This window comes from Eulemur rufifrons, chromosome 2 (genome assembly GCF_041146395.1).
Source record: "Eulemur rufifrons isolate Redbay chromosome 2, OSU_ERuf_1, whole genome shotgun sequence".
Classification (NCBI taxonomy): domain Eukaryota; kingdom Metazoa; phylum Chordata; class Mammalia; order Primates; family Lemuridae; genus Eulemur; species Eulemur rufifrons.
The window spans coordinates 19,844,026-19,861,359 of NC_090984.1; the positions used below are offsets into that span (position 1 = coordinate 19,844,026).

A 17,334-nucleotide genomic window follows, 5' to 3' on the forward strand; every position below is an offset into this window, starting at 1 on the left:
TCTAGGTGTGGGGAAAGGTGAAGGGGAAGGCAGCAGTTTTCAAAGTTTTTGGGGTCAGGGCTCCTTTACACTCTTAAAGATATTTTGAGGGCCCAAGGAGCCTTTGTTTATGCAGGTTATATCTATTGATATTTATCATTAGAAATATTTAAAACATTAATTCATTAAAAAAACTTATTACATATTATTACGAATGGCTTTGTGAAAAATAACCGTACTTTCTAAACTGAAAGAATTCAGTGAGAATAGCAGTACAGTCTTACATTTTTTTGCAAGTCTGTTTGGTGGCTGGTCTAGCATCTGCTTCTGCATTCAATTTGTTGTGTGACATTTAGTTGAAATGATATGAACAAAATCCAGCCTCACAGATACCTGGTTGGAAAAAGAGGTATTTTAGTAGCCATTTCAGATAATTGTGGATATTCTTTTTTGATACTCCATCAAAACTTGCTCTTTCTTGAACTTTGAACAGATCTTTTGCCCTTTGGAAAATACTGGTTCATTGAGATCTATTCATTATGTAATATCAGAATGTATTCATATTGCCATCAGTCCTATCAGAACACTCTGGAAGATATCAAGTTCGTGGCGGTGGGTACAAGTTTTCCAACGTTCTAATTTTTTGCTCAAAAGCTTGAATTTTATTATCGGCAATAGGTACTGTCCTTTGTTTTCCTTGAAATGACAGACTCTTTTCATTCATTGTTGAGAAAACGTCTGCCAAAAATCCCAGTTGGATTAACTGTTGTCAGTCATTCATCTTTGCAAGTAAAAATGGTGTTCAATTAAAGTTAGTTCACCTCAACTCAGCCACATAAGTGCTTTTTCTCTGGTAGACTGTAGGAGTGCTCATGTATACTTCCCATTTCATCACTGGCAATATTCAAGGATCCAGATTTAGAAAAATAATTTTTACTGCTGTGTCATAGACATACTTAAGTGAAACTGACCCTTTTTTCTTCTGCCTTTTAAACACCTCAGTGCATGGTGGTGAATAGTACTATGACTTCTAGTATTGGTGTTACTGCCTTTATTTGTGCTAAGGCACCAGCAGTTTTACCCACCACTTGGTGCATTAGTGCAAATGTCACCGTCTTAGTATTCTTACAGAAATAGTTTGGATTTAGAGGTCTGAGGGCCCCACTTTGGGAACCATTGAAAGAGGTATTTAGACCTATTATATATCTTCTCATGTTCAGGATTGAAAAAAACGTCTGAGGTAGTAAATGATTCCAGTTAATTTTTTTACAATTCTCTTAATATGGTTTTGAGAAGTTTCAGTCCAAAGCAACAGTGCGTGTTTTATTTTGCTTATGCAGAAGTTTACTAGACAACACTAATCTATAGAATGAAGTGCTAAATCTAGTTTTTTTTTTTAAGGCTAAATAAAATACAAAACTAAAACAGTAAAAATGGTCTAGATGGTATGTTCCCAAAGTAGGCTGAAGAATTTGAAGAAGAAAATGCAATACTCAATAAGTGGTTTTCATTAAGAACAGGATTAATTCTAAAGACAGTTTACCTTTTAGCCTGTAAAGAGATTTGGGACACAGTAAGGGTTAGAGAAATAAGAATAGAAAAATAAACCATTACTGAACAGATATACTAATACTGTTAATGATATCCTACTTCCATGCAATTTCTTTTACTTAACATTTGTTAAAATGCCTTAAAAAGATTCAGTTTCTGTGGCTTAACTATATTATATTAATAATTAAGATTATAGTTCTCAAAGCAATGCTTCTTTAAAACTGTGTGCAAAATTGTTTTCTTACGACTTGAACCTAGTTGTTCTGCAGCTAATATCTAATAATAATGGCTTTCCCCCAATTTATAATAGAAAACAGCACAAATGAACAAAGTAAATGTCTTTTAGTGCTGTGGTCCCCAGCCCCCCCGGGCTGCGGACTGATACTGGTCGATGGTCTGTTAGGAACCAGGACCCAGCCAGGAGGTGAGTGGTGGGCAAGCCAGCAAAGCTTCATCTGTATTTACAGCTGCTCCCCATCACTCGTATCACTACCTGAGCTCCGCCCCCTGTCAGATCAGCCGCAGCATTAGATTCTCATAGGAGCACTAGCCCTACTGTAAACTGCATGGGAGAGGTCCAGGTTGCACACTCCTTATGAGAGTCTAATGCCTGATGATCTGATGTGGAGCTGAGGAGGCGATGCTAGCACTGGGGAGCAGCTGCAAATACAGATTATCATTAGCAGAGAGGTTTGACTGCACAATAAATGTAATGGGCTTGAATCATCCCGAAACCATTGCCCTCACCCTGGTCTGTGGAAAAATTGTCTTCCATGAAACTGGTCCCTGGTGCCCAAAAAGTCGAGGATTGCTGTACTAGTAGATGAAAACACATAATGCTTAGTTCATTCACTTTTTTAAAAAATCAACACATATAATTGTGTTTTAAAAAACACATACGTAGTAATAGCATTTCTTGGTAGTACTCAGTTTGTGTGACGGAATAAATATTAGATTTTATGGTGTTTGAGTTAGTTGTCGTTTGCTCTGTAACAAATTTAGCAGCTTAAAACAACAAACATTATCTCACAGTTTCTGCGGGTCAGGAGTCTGTCTGCAGTTTTCCCTTGGGTACGCTGTGCAGTGAAGGTGTTGGTGGTGGCGGCTGCGGTCATCTCAAGGCTGGCCAGGGAGAGAATCCATCTCCAAGCCCACTCACGTAGTTGTTGGCAGGATGCATCTCTTCACAGGCAGTTGGACCGAAAACCTCACCTTCTGGCTGGCTATTGGTCAGAAGCCTTTTTCAGTTCTTTGCCACGTGGGCCTCTCCATAGGGCAGCTCACCACACGGCAGCCGCTTCCGGCAGAGCAATAGGGAGAGCAGGAGAGAGTGAGCAAGGCAGGCATTATAGTCTTTTTGTAACCTAATCGCAGAGGTGACATCCATTACTTTCCTGTATTCTGTTTCTTGGAGGTGTCAGTAGGTCCAGGGGAGGGAATTTTACAAGGGTGTGAATACCAGGAGGTGAGCATTATGGGGCCATTTTAGAGGCTGCCTACCACAGTGCGGGAACATCATTGACGTCTCTGAGCTGTAGCACACAGACAATGGCTGTGCAAGGAGAATGGTGGTTTCAAAAGTCCAGGTGCTATGGCAAGTGAAAGCGCCATGGTAGCCCTGTGGTACTGCTTGTCTTGCCTTCTAACATCTGCTGTATTTAAGAATTAATATTAACTTCATTTAAGAAATCTGTTCTTTTAGAAATTACATTCTGCCCTATATTCTGAGATGAAAATTTATTAGGAAAAAGACAAAATTAAATGGGATAAATCTTAGGGCCCAATTTTTCTAGTAGAGAAAAATCTCAAATTCTGGGATTACACAGAAAGTAAGCACGATAGTGAGTAGAGGATTTTTAAAAATCATTTTTAGCATTTGTGATGTTTTAAAAACATAATCCTTGGCTTTATTAAAAAAATGTAGAGTTAGATTTCCAGGTGCAGTTTAGAAAATGTAACTTTGTTACATTAAAAGGCAAATATAATACAATTTAAATCTACAGACTGTACTTTATGGTTGGGATGTTTTTATTTATTTTTAAATTTGTTTTTGCTTTTTGGGAGATTTATTATGATCCCAGATTTTAAAGCCCTTTAAAATTGTGAAAGCTGGAGAATTCAGGCCGTGATGACCTTTCCTTGTAAAGGAAGGAAGCCCATCTTCCTTGGTACCTGAATACCATTTTTTATGCTTTTGATAAAACATAACTTTTGCAGTGTATTCTCTTGTTGGTTTTAAATCATACTGCTTACTAGGTAAAGTGCTTCTGTTGTTTTTAGACTTACGAATTATGTAACATGGAACAGGCAAGATTAAACCATGAAACTTAGGAACATTATATTTTTAAAAGAAATCCATAAAAAGAAGTTTGTTTCTCCCCACATGGATTTTAATGTGTTGCTTTTTTCCCCTCTTGATAAATTTTACTTAAATCCGTGGTCATCGTGCCCTTTAGCGGTGTGGTTTAAGTGTGTCAGGCTGTATGTGAATGTGTTTAACAGAGATGTCTCTGTAACAGGAATCCTATCCATCTTCTTCACCCATATGGTTTGTGGACTCTGATGACCCAAATCTGACATCAGTTCTGGAACGTCTAGAAGATACTAAGAACAACAATTTGGTGAGAAAATAAGCCAAGCTACTTTCTTTTCTTTAGAATGAACATTTTATACCACACTTAAATGTTAAGAGATATCATGATATGAAAAGCACGATTAATGATTATTTGATAATCTTAGAGGGGTTAAAGATCAGAGTGTGTATATGTTTTTTAAGTCCTTCAAATTCTGTTTACTACCTGGTCTCTCTCTTTTTTAAATTTATTTCCCATGGGTATACCCTTAATTTAAATTAGGAATTAAGGGTCTCTTTTCCCTGAATTCTAACCATTAAACCGAGCATTTTGGGAGAGACCACTGGCCAGGGTGGGAAGTGGAATAAGACCAAGGTAGGTGTGAAGGAAGATGATAGAATGACACCAGTACTAGTGATAGAGAATTGGTCTTTCCTTCAAGGGTCTGTAAGTCTGTAGTAAAAGCCAAAAGTATTCAAATAGAAAGTTTTCTTGTTTTTAATATGTAAAGAAATGTAACTTTCCATTTCATAAAAATTTTAAAAAACTTTTTCTTTGATTATAAAACTCATAAGCAGCCATTGTGAGAAAATTAGTAAAATACAGAAAAGCAAAAAGAAGAAATTAAAAATCTCTCCCATAGTTTATGTAATGTAACCACTGTTGACATGATGGCTATTGTCTACTAGTATTTTTTTCTTTGCTAGTAAAATACATGTACTCTTACGCATATGTTTAAATAGTTGAGGTCATATTCTGTACAGTTTTGTATCCTTTTAAAAAGGTAACATTGTCATTGTATTTTCCCAAGATGTTATAAAGTTCTTATAGAAAAGTAACAATCATTATTCGCAGGTGACATGATTGTTTACTAAAAAAAGTCCAAAGAAACCAACTGAAAAAAATTTTTGAGATGACTCGTTAAAAGTTCTGTTATATAATAGCTTTTCCAAATTTCAGCTATAATCAGAAGACATAGTGATAAAGTATTTTATTGACAATTATAATAAAAATTAAATACCAAGGAATAAACTTAGATGTACAGGGCTTGTATGAAGAAAACTACAAAATTTTGCTGAGTGGAATGAAAGACTTGAATATTATGTTCCTAGACGGGCAGACTCCATATTAAATATGTCAGTTATATTCATGTCTTCATATTAATTTATAAATAAAATGCAATTCTAGTATAAATCCCAGCAAATTTATTTTTGGAACTTAACAAATGACTCTAAAATTTGTTTAGAAGAGTAAATAATAAAAAATAAAGTTATAAAAAGGTAATAAGAGACTTGCCCAGCTAGATGTTAAATAAGATACTGTGTACTGGCCCTGTACCAGACACAGAAAGGCAATAGAAGTTTAGAACCAGGGTCACGCAAATGAGAATTTATGATAAAGGTGGTATTTTAATTCAATAAAGAATGGATAGATTATTCCATAAATGGTTTTGGGAGCACCGGCCATTTAACTCAGATTTTTGTCAAAATCAGTTATAGATTGTTTAAGGACAGAAGAACGTCAGTTTGAAGATATTTTAAGAGTTAAGGCTGGTATGGAGAGTGATGAAGGTAAGAGGTAAAAATTAAAAGCTAGACAGATGTATGTTCACTTCTCCAGCAGGGGGATGATGAAAAAGAGCGGTAGACACAGCCCCATTACTGCCGTGTCCTTTTAGGAGGCTGCCTCTAAAAGATCTGAAGATACCGGTTTTATAATGGCAGAAATGAATCAAGTTATTTTTCAGTGTCTAAAATATTACATAAAAATGCTCCTAAAGTTAAATGAAATAGGATATAAAATTGGGCCTAATTTTATAAAAAGTAGATATATTTGCATTAAGGGAAAAACAATTCACTTTCCACTTTATCTTACAGCCTCTGCCAGTTTCTCATAATCTAGTTTCTTGATAAAATAAGCTATATTTCTTCATCTTTAATTCACTTATTATGATCTGGATTCTGCCTTCATTGTTGCACTAAATTAATCTCCTAGTTGCCAAATCCAGTGGCTCCTTTTTTAGTCCCAAAATTGACCCCTCTACAGCATTTTGATACTATTGATTGTTCCCTTGTTGAAATATTTCAACAGACATTTATTACTTAATGTTCACCAGCAAAGAGTTGGTTAAATGAAAATTATGGCATAGAATATTGTGTAATCTGGCCCCTTTTGTATTACAATGTTGTAAAAAAAAAAAAAAAATCCGTATCTAAGCTTGTATACTTACTTCCCCCTCACCCTCCCGGGTAGATGGATATATAGGAAACTGTTAATAGTAGAACACAGAAAAATATTTTTTAAAAAAATTGATTGGCTTCTGTGCCAGACTCTGATGAGTGGTGGGTATAAAAGACAAATAAGGCATGTCCCTGTCCTCTGGGAACTGATAATCTAATGTCAGATCACTGCCACTGTTTTTATCTTATCACCCTGCCTTGCAAGGTCTCCTCTGATCTCTTCCTTGGTCTTCCTCTTCTCACTCTGCTTTCTCTGAGTAATCTCTTCCATTCCCATTACTTAAGTCATGACCTGTATTCCAGGGGTTCCTAAATCTGTGTCTCTAGCTAAAATTTATCTTCAGAGTTTCAAACTCATATATCTGTCCATATATTATATATATGTTAAGGGAATATCACTTGGATGTGCCATGGGTTTCCAAATGACATTTAAATTTATACTCATCTGCCTCCTAGCACTCCACCACTCCCATCATGTTTTCTCTCAGTAATTCTCTCTGTGACAGTGTGTGGGACAAAATGCAATAATGAAACTAGTCACTCATGCCTGAACGTGGGAGCTATCATATAGTTCTTTTTACACCACTGTTCCTGACCCCTAAACTATCTAGTAAGTTTCTAAGACGTGTCCATCTACCTTCTGAATATTTCTTAAGTTCTTCGTTATGCTCTTAGTTTCTTCCCCCCATCCCTCAAACACCTTTGTTTTTTTTTTCGGGCAAGAAGATGTACTACCTTGTTTGGTATGACTCCACCACACTGCTGCCTCTCCCACAGCACTCCTATAGATCCTCCCGTGCCAGGGGTTGGAGTGTCCAGGTCTGTGTCCAGATCGCCCTGCCTCATCTTCATTATGTCCTTAGCACAAAACAGAGCTCATTGGATGGATAACAGATCCACAGTGGGGCTTTGCTTCCTTGTAAGCATGAGGATTTTTGTTTGATACTAATTTACTATTCAGCCTTCCTCATTTCCACTTGCTCCTTTGTCCACTTTGGAAAGCCTTTGCTTTGTTAACCTCTAATCCTATGTCTTCTTTCTTAGTCCTTCATAAACCTAGCTCCTTCTCTTCATCTGTTTTATGGTCAGAGACACCTAGGAAACCATTCCTGACCAAATGACATAAGTTGCGTTATTAGATCCCATTTGAGTCTACTAAGTGTTGACCATTCTTCTTAAACCGTAATTGGTAAATTTATACATTGAAAAAAAATTTCAACAATGGAAAACATGTTTGTGCACATAATTTACCTTGCTTGCTTAAAGTAAATGTACTTACAAAATAATCTGGGTTTAGAAATGGAAATTTACAGTTATTCTTTGCAGTTGTCCTGGTGAATTGTTTATTTTTTTAAGATACTTAAGATCTTAAGATTCTTAAGAGCCTACTAATCGTCAAATGTTTTCACAGGTTTCATTTAATCTTTACCATTCTAGAAAAGTTTTAATTTGTTTTACAGATGGGCAGACTCAAACTCAGGGAGTTAGATAACATATTCAAGGTCATCTAGATTCCCTTCCCAGGCTCTGTCTACTAGATCACATTTGCCTCTGTACTTTTAAATGATGTGACTGGAATATGTAATTCTGTAATCCATGTGTAACAACACTGCCTATGTTTTGTAGCCTTATTAATGAATTAATGTTCTCTTGTCTGAAGTTAACAACTAGAAATTGGGCAGTGTCTGGAACTCCCTTCGTTTGCTTTTTTGTCGTCATTCTGCTAGGTATGAGTTGTAGGGATTATACCCCAAGCCATAGTAACTTTCTTACACTAGCAGCCCCTAAAAGTATTTTAAAGACTATTATTTTATCTGTAGGTTGCAGTTGAGCAGTAGCAAACTTTTTCATTTCCTCCTGGATTGGTTACAGTCGTCATAGCATTATTCATGTCTTCTAAGGGCTCTTTAACATAATGCTTATTTACTGAAATGTGTTTTGTAGCTTCGTCAGCAATTGAAGTGGTTGATATGTGAACTCTGCAGATTATATAACCTTCCTAAGCACCTGGATGTTGAGATGCTAGATCAACCACTACCCACGGGTCAGGTAAAGTAAAAACTCTCTCAAGCAAAAGTAAAACTAGGATGATTTTTCTTTTTGTTATTCTGCTTATTTAGAAGTTAGCTTTTGTGTTCCTGTTGAATTGTTCTGTTTGTTTTGTTTTAGGTACTAAAAATAAGATTTTCATTCTTTGGAGCTACTGGTATTTACTATGACAGGCAAACAGTTGGCCCCCTCCCTACCACCACCTTTTTGTTCTTAACATTCCTGGGTTCCATAAATGTTCCTTGATTCTTTGCGTATTTGGTTACCTTCACCTGGAATGCCGCCTCCTTAAGTCTCTCTGTGCTTCCTAAGGAGTAACCCAAGTGCAACAAAGTTCACGCTAGCTCACCACCACCCCTAACGTCTCTGGATTTCTACACCTACCTATTTTGGCATCGACTATTGACTTTTTACTATAATAAACGAATATTGAGCTCTTACACCACCAGCTTACCCACCCACCTCTCCTTCCTAAAATATTATCTTTAGTCATAGGAATAATCACCGTTTATCATTAGAGTCAAGTTTTCTATTATATTTCCTTTCTTGTGAGCTTTTTGTTTTACAGTGTCTTCCTAGTTTTAAACAGTAATTCCTGGTTTTAAAAAAATTATGTTCTGTCCCTTTCTGTGAGCTCTCCCTCTGTCCTATGCCAGTCTTGGCAGGTTGTTCTCTGGGCCGGCTGTACAGCTGTCATCGTGAGGTTTTTCTTGTCTGCTCTCCTAGAGTAGATCCATTGTTTCCCGGATCTCATGGCCTCTTTCTTGGCTTACCCTTTCTCATTGTGCCTGAGTACATCCTCAAGTAAAAAACTCAGAAAGCATGGAGAGATACATTTTCTGAGTTCTAGCTTCTGAAAAAGTATGGTCTAGAGTTTGGGTTTTGGAGCCCAACTGCCATGGGTTTGAATCTTGGTTCTGTTGCTTGTAAGGTGTGTGCCTTTGGGCCAATTACTAATCACTCTGTGTCAATTTCCCATTTGCAAAATGGAGAAAATAGTAGTAGTACCTGTATTTTTGGGGAGTTATAAGGATTAAATGAGTTGGTACATGTAAATTATTCAGAACAGTGCCCAGTGCATAGTATATTTTCAATAAATGTTATATTCTGCCCTCACGATTGTTTGAATATATAATTCTAGGTTGAAGATAATTTTACCTCAGAATTTCAGACTGTGCTTTAATCTTCTAACAATGGTGGTGTGGAAGCCTGATGTCATTCTGGGTTTCATTCATTTATGTATGACTTTCTCTCTTGAAGCTTTTAGGAATTTCTTTTCCTTAGTGTTCTGAAATATCACAGTGATGTACTTAGTTGTGAGTCTTTTTTCATTGATTGTACTGGGCACTCAGTATGGATGCCTTTTCAAATTTGGAATCCTGAAAATTTTTTTTTTTTTTTTTTTTTGACAGAGTCTCACTCTGTTGCCCAGGCTAGAGTGCCGTGGCGTCAGCCTAGCTCACAGCAACCTCAAACGCCTGGGCTCAAGCGATCCTCTTGCCTCAACCTCCCAAGTAGCTGGGACTGCAGGCATGTGCCACCATGCCTGGCTAATTTTTCTATATATATTTTTAACTTCCATATAATTTCTTTCTATTTTTAGTAGAGATGGGGTCTTGCTCTTGCTCAGGCTGATCTCGAACTCCTGAGCTCAAACAATCCTCCCACCTCGGCCTCCCAGAGTGCTAGGATTACAGGCGTGAGCCACCGCACCCGGCCCGGCCCGGCCCGGCCCGGCTCGGCTCGGCTCTGCTCTGCTCTGCTCTGCTCTTCTCTTCTCTTCTCTTCTTTTCTTTCTTTATTTTATTTTCTTTTTTTTTTTTAACCAGCTTTCTCCTTTCCATTTTATTTATTTATGTTGGAATGCCTGCTAATTGGATTTTAGACATCTTGGCTTGAGTCGTATCTCTTACATTATTTCTAAATTCTACCTCTTTTAATTCTAAATTCTAGAAGATTTTTCTTTCAACTTTTGGAAATTTTATTTGGACAGCCATAACTTTAAGTTTTGTTTTGGTTATTTATTGCCTGCTTAACCAATTGCCCCAAAACTTAATAGCATAAAAGAACAATTTTATCTGTCTCTTGCTATTGTATGGGATAAATAGGCTTAGCTGGACAGTTTTCCTACTGGTCTCATTTGGGGACTCTGACTGTGCATTAGGTGGTGGCTGGTGCTGGCCTCATCTGGACCTTCGACTGCTCGGGAACGTCTGAGACAGCTGCTTCACTCCCAGGTCTGTCCCGGCATTTCTTCACACGGCCTTTCTCTTCGTGGCACCTCATCCTCCTGGGCCTCTTTGTGTGGCTTCTCTTTCTTCAGGATGGTAGTCAGAACTATTCCGTTTCTCTGGAGATGAAGCCTTATGGTCTCTTGCCTAAGGCAGATGTGTCTGTCTGGATTCTGCTTAAGGAGCTGTGGGAGAGCAGTGTGTTTTAGGGGCTGGAAAATGTGTTCTGTCTACAGGCTTTTGGTTAATCTCTCTGTTCTCAGTCCTACCTGTCATTCCCACTCTCCAGTGTACCTGGTGTCTCAGTTTAGAGCCCCTCCGGGCGCTGTGGGGCAGATTAGCCTCGTTATCAGGTTCCCTCTGCACCTTATTTGCTTTGCTCCATTAATTGCCATTTCTCCATTTACTGTCGTCTTCTAGTGTTGTAGGGGAATTCTTTTCTGTCGGTAACCTTATTCCTTTTCTTGTTTTGTGTTTATACAATGTTTATTCTTCACTGTAATTCTGGTGGAGCCTCAGGAAAGAGAGAATATGGGAGAAGTATGTTCTATGTTCAACTTTCCTTCTCTGTGTTGTCTGCAACTTGTGTTTTTCACTGAGTAATATCATGGACATAATGCACATGGACCTACCATTTTTTCATGATTGTGCCTATAATTTTATGTAGAGATACAACGGTTTGTGAAGTACATGACAATTTCCTAATTTTGAATCATCCTTACATTTCCATAATAGACACTGTTAGAAAGGATATGGCAATACTTTATTTTTGGATTTTTAACTTCTATATTAAGTGAGATTGTAATATAGTTTTGCTTGTGGCTCTTGTTTCATTTCAGTATCAGGGCTATGCTGGCCAGTCACTTGGGAAGCTTTACGTCTTCTTTCTATGATCTAGGACAGTTTAAACCAGTAATTTTCAACCAAAGGTAATTATTGCCTCCCACGGGACGTTGGAAATATCTGGAGATGTTTTTGGTTGTCTCAACTGGCTGTGGTGAGGGGGTGCTATTGGCATCTCATGGGTAGGGGGATGATACTAAACATCCTGCAACGCACCCGAGAACTCCCCTCAGCTAAAAATTATCTGGTCCCATATATCGCTGTCGCTGAGGTTCAGAAACCCTGCTTTAAATAAGTATCTGAGCTGGATCCTTTTTGGAGGATAAATCTTTGACTATCTTTTCTTTGTGTTGGTCTGTTCAAATTTTCCACTTCTTCAGTCAGTTTTGGTAACTTTAGATCCTAAAAAAAAGAATGATCACTTCATCTTTACTTTTGAAGCTATTGTAAAGATGTCAAAGTATTTTCACTTTTTGAATAATCTTCATATGTGGTTATATCCTCTTTTTATTTCTAAAGTTATTTTCTTTGCCTTGGTATCTTGTCAGTGGCTTGTTTGCTTTTATTATATTGGCCTTTTGAAATAGTTTTAGTTTTAAAATCTAGGATGTTTTTCTTTTCTTGTGTTTTAATTATTTCCCCTTTTTTATTTTGCTTTTCCTAGCTTAGCAGATCAATGTAATTTAAATTGATTTTTTAACAAACATGTAAGGATATACATTTCTTGGAGTGCCATTTGACTTTATTGCCCAAGTTTTAAAATTTAGTGTATTTTCCAAATAGTTTGTATTTCCTTAGTTGTTTTATTCCATCTTTTGTTCACATTACTCTCACTATTAAAACTTCTTATTGGGAAATATATATTGAAAATGTGTAAAACATGAGTTTAGTGTAACACTGACTACCTGGGAGCTACCACCCAGGTGAAGAAACAGAACATTGTTAGCACTATGGGAACCTTCTGGAGGTCCTTCCAGATCCTCGTCCCTCTGGATATAATGCTTTCCTTACTTTTCTCCAGGTTTATCGCTCATGTATGCATTCTAGAACACCATAGTGTTGCCTGCTTTCAAGCATTCTGTTAAGAGAAATACTGTATGTATTGTTCATCTTTGTTTTGCTCAACATTGTGTGTGAAATTCATTCATACTATGTGTGCTGTAGTTCTTTTCATGGCTGTATTTATTCCATTGATTATACCATAACATTTATCCATTTGACTGTGTATAAAAATCAGTGGTGTTTTCAGTGTTTTGCTATTAGGAACAGTCTTAGTATGATCATTCTTTTTTTTTTTTTTAAACTTTTGATACACATAAGGAGGCAAATATGATTTTTGTCTGTATTTCATGGTACCCCTGTGCAAGCATGTCTCTGGGGCAAATACGTAGTTGGATTACTGGGGCATGGGGATCAATTTCTTCCTTAACCCAAGATTTATCTAGGAAATAAACTTTAGAAAACATTTTCGGGTAGCTTTTGGGTTATTTTTAGTTTGTCGATATGGTCAGAGACTATAGCCTGTGACCTCTTGGCTGCATTATCAGCAGTTGCTTGGACTTAACTGTTGGTGTCACTGTTGTCTTTGTGGTTTTGTTTTGTTTGGTTTGGTTTGTAGAGTTGGGGGTCTCACTGTGTTGCCCAGGCTGGCCTCAAACTCCTGGCCTTAACTGATTTTTCTGCCTCGGCCTCCCAAAGTGCTGGATCACAGGCCATTGCCCCCGGCCTGTTGTCCTTGTTTATTGCTGTTTCTTGTATTTCATGGTCCCCTGCTCCCTGCCCTCCAAGTATATCCCTGAATAATATCCTGATTTTTTTCTTCCTAGAAGGGTTTGTGGGAATGTGTATGGAGAGTGTTCCTTGAATACTTGATGTTTTTTTCATTCAACAAATATCTGATTCTGTAAAAAGTACTCTGTTGGTGTAGAGGATCAAGTAGTGAATGCACACAGATACGGTTCCTGTCCTGATGGAGCTAGATATGGGATTCTAAATAAGAATTCTTTAGGAGGCTCTAAATAATTGAGTCTCTTCCCAGTTCTTCACGCTTTTATCTTCTGGAATTTATTGTTACAAATGGGAAGTCTGATGCCTGTCTGATTCTTTATTCTTTCTGTATATTTTATTTTTTCCTTTTTTCTCTGTAACTGTGTAAAGTATGAAGTTTTACTTTTTAGTATTCCTTTGAGGTATTCAGAGCCACTTAATAGTCTAAAGTCTTTCTGTAGCTTGGCAACATTTGTCTCTTTTACTCCTTTTTAGTTTTTCCTTCCATCCTCTGGATGAATGCTAGATCTCTGTATCTTCCATGCCCTTAACTATTCTCTTAATTCCATCTCCTCTGTTTTTTTCCCTATCTCCTCCTCTTCCAAGGCAATGGCACAGTTTGGTGCTTGTAGACATAAAGGCTTTGTTCAGTCAAGCCCATTGTGTTGTGGCCCTTCTACTGAGGTTTGGTTTTGTTTTTTTGAGGCAGGGTGGAGGGATCTTATTTTTGACTTTTGATATGGGTGGCCTCAGAATTGTCACTCTTCTCTGCTGTGGCCTCCCCTCCTGGTTTGCAGAGCTATGCTCTTCCTGGGGCATGAGGATGGGGAAGTGCTGGTAGGTGGCTTCCAGCTCCCAAGTAAAAGGAAGAGACAGAGTCTGTTATGAGATTTTGCTGCTGCGTTGAGTTATGTTATTAATAAAAACATTCTTTTCTCTTTGGTTCCAACACCCGTAGTAAGAGGCTTCGAGCTAGGCTTCCTATGTAGGAAAGCAATCCTTACCAACTATAGTTGGGACAAGTACAGCAAAGAATGTGTAAAGTGGCCCCTCCATTGTCTGGATTGGGTTATGGCTTTCTCAGGACTCGAGGTCTGATTCCGCCTGCTTTATGTCTTCTAACATTTCCCTATAGTTGTGGTTCACTGATGGTACCCTTCTTGTGTTTGTTGTTTTTCTAGTGCTGTGATGTTACTTTTTTTTTTTTTTTTAATAAAATTCTTCTGTCATTTCAGTGGGGTTTTGGAAAGAAGGCCAGGGCACATCTTGAAATGAAATTCATCTTAGGATTTTACAACCCTAACTGGCTTTGTGTTTTGGTTAAATTACTTGCCTTTTTGAGGGGGTGGGGGCTCAGCTTACTCATTTGTAAAAGGAAGAATAAGGACTGGGTTATTGGTCACAGACCTGGTTGCCTGTCAGAATCACATCAAATTGCTTTATAAAAGCAGATTCCTTAGGGTAGGCTTTGAAAATAGCATTTAAAAAATGATCTCTGTCATTGGGACTTTTAGGTGAGGTATATTTAGATACCCCAAAACAGTCTGATTTGGAATGTACAAGTTACGGAAGTGAAAAAGGGGTGAATTGTAACATTTTGGGAGCTGCTGCTTGCTTCATTTTCTCATTTAGTTTGTAGGAGACAAATAATGTCTCAAGAGATACAGATTTAAAGCAATTATAAGTTTATTCTGCATGAGTATGTGTGCCCATGTGAAATTCTCCAGCTCACTAATGCAGAAGAGTTATAATATCCTCTGTGATAATGGATTTTTTTTCCCTTAAGAATTATGCCATCAGAGTAAGAATAGAGACTGCTGAGATCTTTGTTGGTATGATTTGATCTCTGGAACCCAGTTTCTTGATCTTTTAGATAGTCTGGGTTCTAACCTCAGCTGGCCTTTCTGGTTAGAGATGCATGTATGTCCTGTGTCCTAGAGAACTATGCTCTGGCCCAGGAAACTTGTCTTTTTGAACTCCGCCAAAACTGGATATTGAAGGCCTTTCCTGAAACTTCATTAAATTCATTTGTGAATGAATGGTAAATTATGTCTTGTAGAGAAGTATTCTGTAGTAAATAGCATTTTTTTTTTTTTTAAATTGGCTCTTCAGTGAAGTGGTGATTGTTTATTTCATTTTTAGTTTTGTAAAGTATCTGTTTTATGAAGTGTCTATTGGAAAACATCTGAACTTTTAAAATTAAGGCAGTTGAATTTAGGTAAAGAATACAGGCTTTTCAAAGTTGAAAAGGTAGCTATTTTAAGGTATCAATAGGTTGGGATATTTATTTTAAACAAAATAAGCCATTGACCTTAGATATAGAGCCATATAATAGTAAAATGTTTTCTCCTTTTAAATTAGATTTATGTTTTAAAATTTTCAGTTTTGCTTTATATCTGCCTGATTGCCTTTGTTTATTCCTCAGGCATCTATTAAGTTGAATTGTTCACTATTGTTTCTTTTTTAAAAGCTGGTAGATTTTATTTGTCAAAGCGAGATGTAAAAATAATTGTTTTAATTTTAATAAGCTGTTAGTGGAACTGCAGTGACAGATAAATGGTTTGTCCCTAAAGCTGTGGCACCAGCCTTCTGATGTACTCAGCCTGTTCATATTTGTTGTGTGTAGCCCTGGCAAATTCTTTCTCTGTTTCAGAATGGGACAACAGAAGAAGTGACTTCTGAAGAAGAGGAGGAGGAAGAGATGGCTGAAGTAGGTATTTTTATGTAAGAAAAAAATTTTATAAATGTCTTCATTTTTGAGCATTAATAATTCTCTAATGTGAAATAATGAAAAGCACTTTGTCTTTGGAATGCAATATATAATTTCTAAGCTCTGACATTGCCTCTAACTAATGATACACCTTTGGGCAAATTGCTTTATCTGAATTCCTTGGATTTGATTTCCTAGAAAATAAAAGCTCTTATTAACATTTACCACTCAAATTATATTTACATTTAATAGTAATCAGTACTTAACCTGTATTTGTTTATTATTAGGAAGAGGAACTACTAAGTTTAAAAAGTTCTGTATTTGCATAAAAGGTGAATTTGAGAACATTTCAAGGACTACTTGCCAGGAACAGGGAAACCATTGCTTGTTGAAAAATCAACTAAGAGTTTTGTCTCAATCCATTAAAACTGCTATAACAGAATACGTGAGATGGGGCAATTTATAAAGAACAGAAATTTATTTTCTCATAGTTTTGGAGGTTGGGAAGTCCAAGAATGAGTTGTTGGCCATTTGGTGTCTGGCAAGCCTTCTTGTTGTGTCCTCACATGGCAGAACTGAAGGGCAACAGGGCGTGCTGGCCCTTAATCTCATCAAAGAGCAAGGAGCTCTCGTGACCTAATCACCTCGTAAGGGCCCTGCCTCTTAATACTGTCACACTGGCAACACCGGAATTTTGGAGGGGACACATTCAAACCATAGCAAATTTAGTAGAGCGGATTCCAAAGACGTTGAGCTTAGGCCAGTTAGTTGTCAGTCATTGATACAATTTTAGAGGTTTTCAGGCTCTGAAGCTTTGCACTTAAATGCAAACTTCAGAATGAAGATCTGTCTCTGCACTGATCACATAGAAGGTGTATGAATTCTGTGGTCTTGAATTTAAAACATTTTTTCTGTTTTGGATCTTAGAATTAATTCAGGCTTTCACCTTATTTTCTTGATTTGGAAATTTTTAATCTAAAACATACTTCTAGAATGCTTCAGAACTGAAGTAGTTGTAGGCTTGTTTTGTGTGTCTGGGAGTAAAATAGTTCTTAAAATTGTCCAATTAGAATGCCTTTTCGGGGTAGAGAGATTAATGTTTTCTTGCAGTTTAACTTAGGTGGAATGTGCTACATGAAAATATCAAACTTTTTCCATGGGTCCGGTGTACAATGAAGTGTATGATGAACTAAAACAGTTTATGTACCTTTCCTTTTTTCCTCATAGGATGATAAACAAGGGACAGCAACTTTTAGGGAAATCTAGAAAGGTAGGAGACTGGACTTTGGAGATGTCAGGTTAGGACAGGTGAAGATATTCTAGGCTACAAAAATAATGTGGTAGAAAAGGCCCAGAATGTCCTTGGGCATGATGTGTTTGGGTGCATTGGA

The 17,334-nt window shown here is 37.2% G+C and overlaps 1 protein-coding gene across 2 annotated transcripts in view; it reads left to right on the forward strand.

Annotated features, from left to right (window-relative positions):
• UBE2Q2 (ubiquitin conjugating enzyme E2 Q2) overlaps positions 1 to 17,334 on the forward strand; it is a 56,203-nt gene that overhangs the window by 8,533 nt on the left and 30,336 nt on the right. The window contains exons 2-4 of one of the 2 annotated variants that reach the window (XM_069456947.1): positions 4,050 to 4,151; positions 8,288 to 8,392; positions 15,887 to 15,943. In XM_069456947.1, the coding sequence (XP_069313048.1) occupies positions 4,050 to 4,151; positions 8,288 to 8,392; positions 15,887 to 15,943 (264 nt within the window). The remainder of the gene's footprint in view (positions 1 to 4,049; positions 4,152 to 8,287; positions 8,393 to 15,886; positions 15,944 to 17,334) is intronic. The other variant, XM_069456955.1, reaches the window with a different exon arrangement.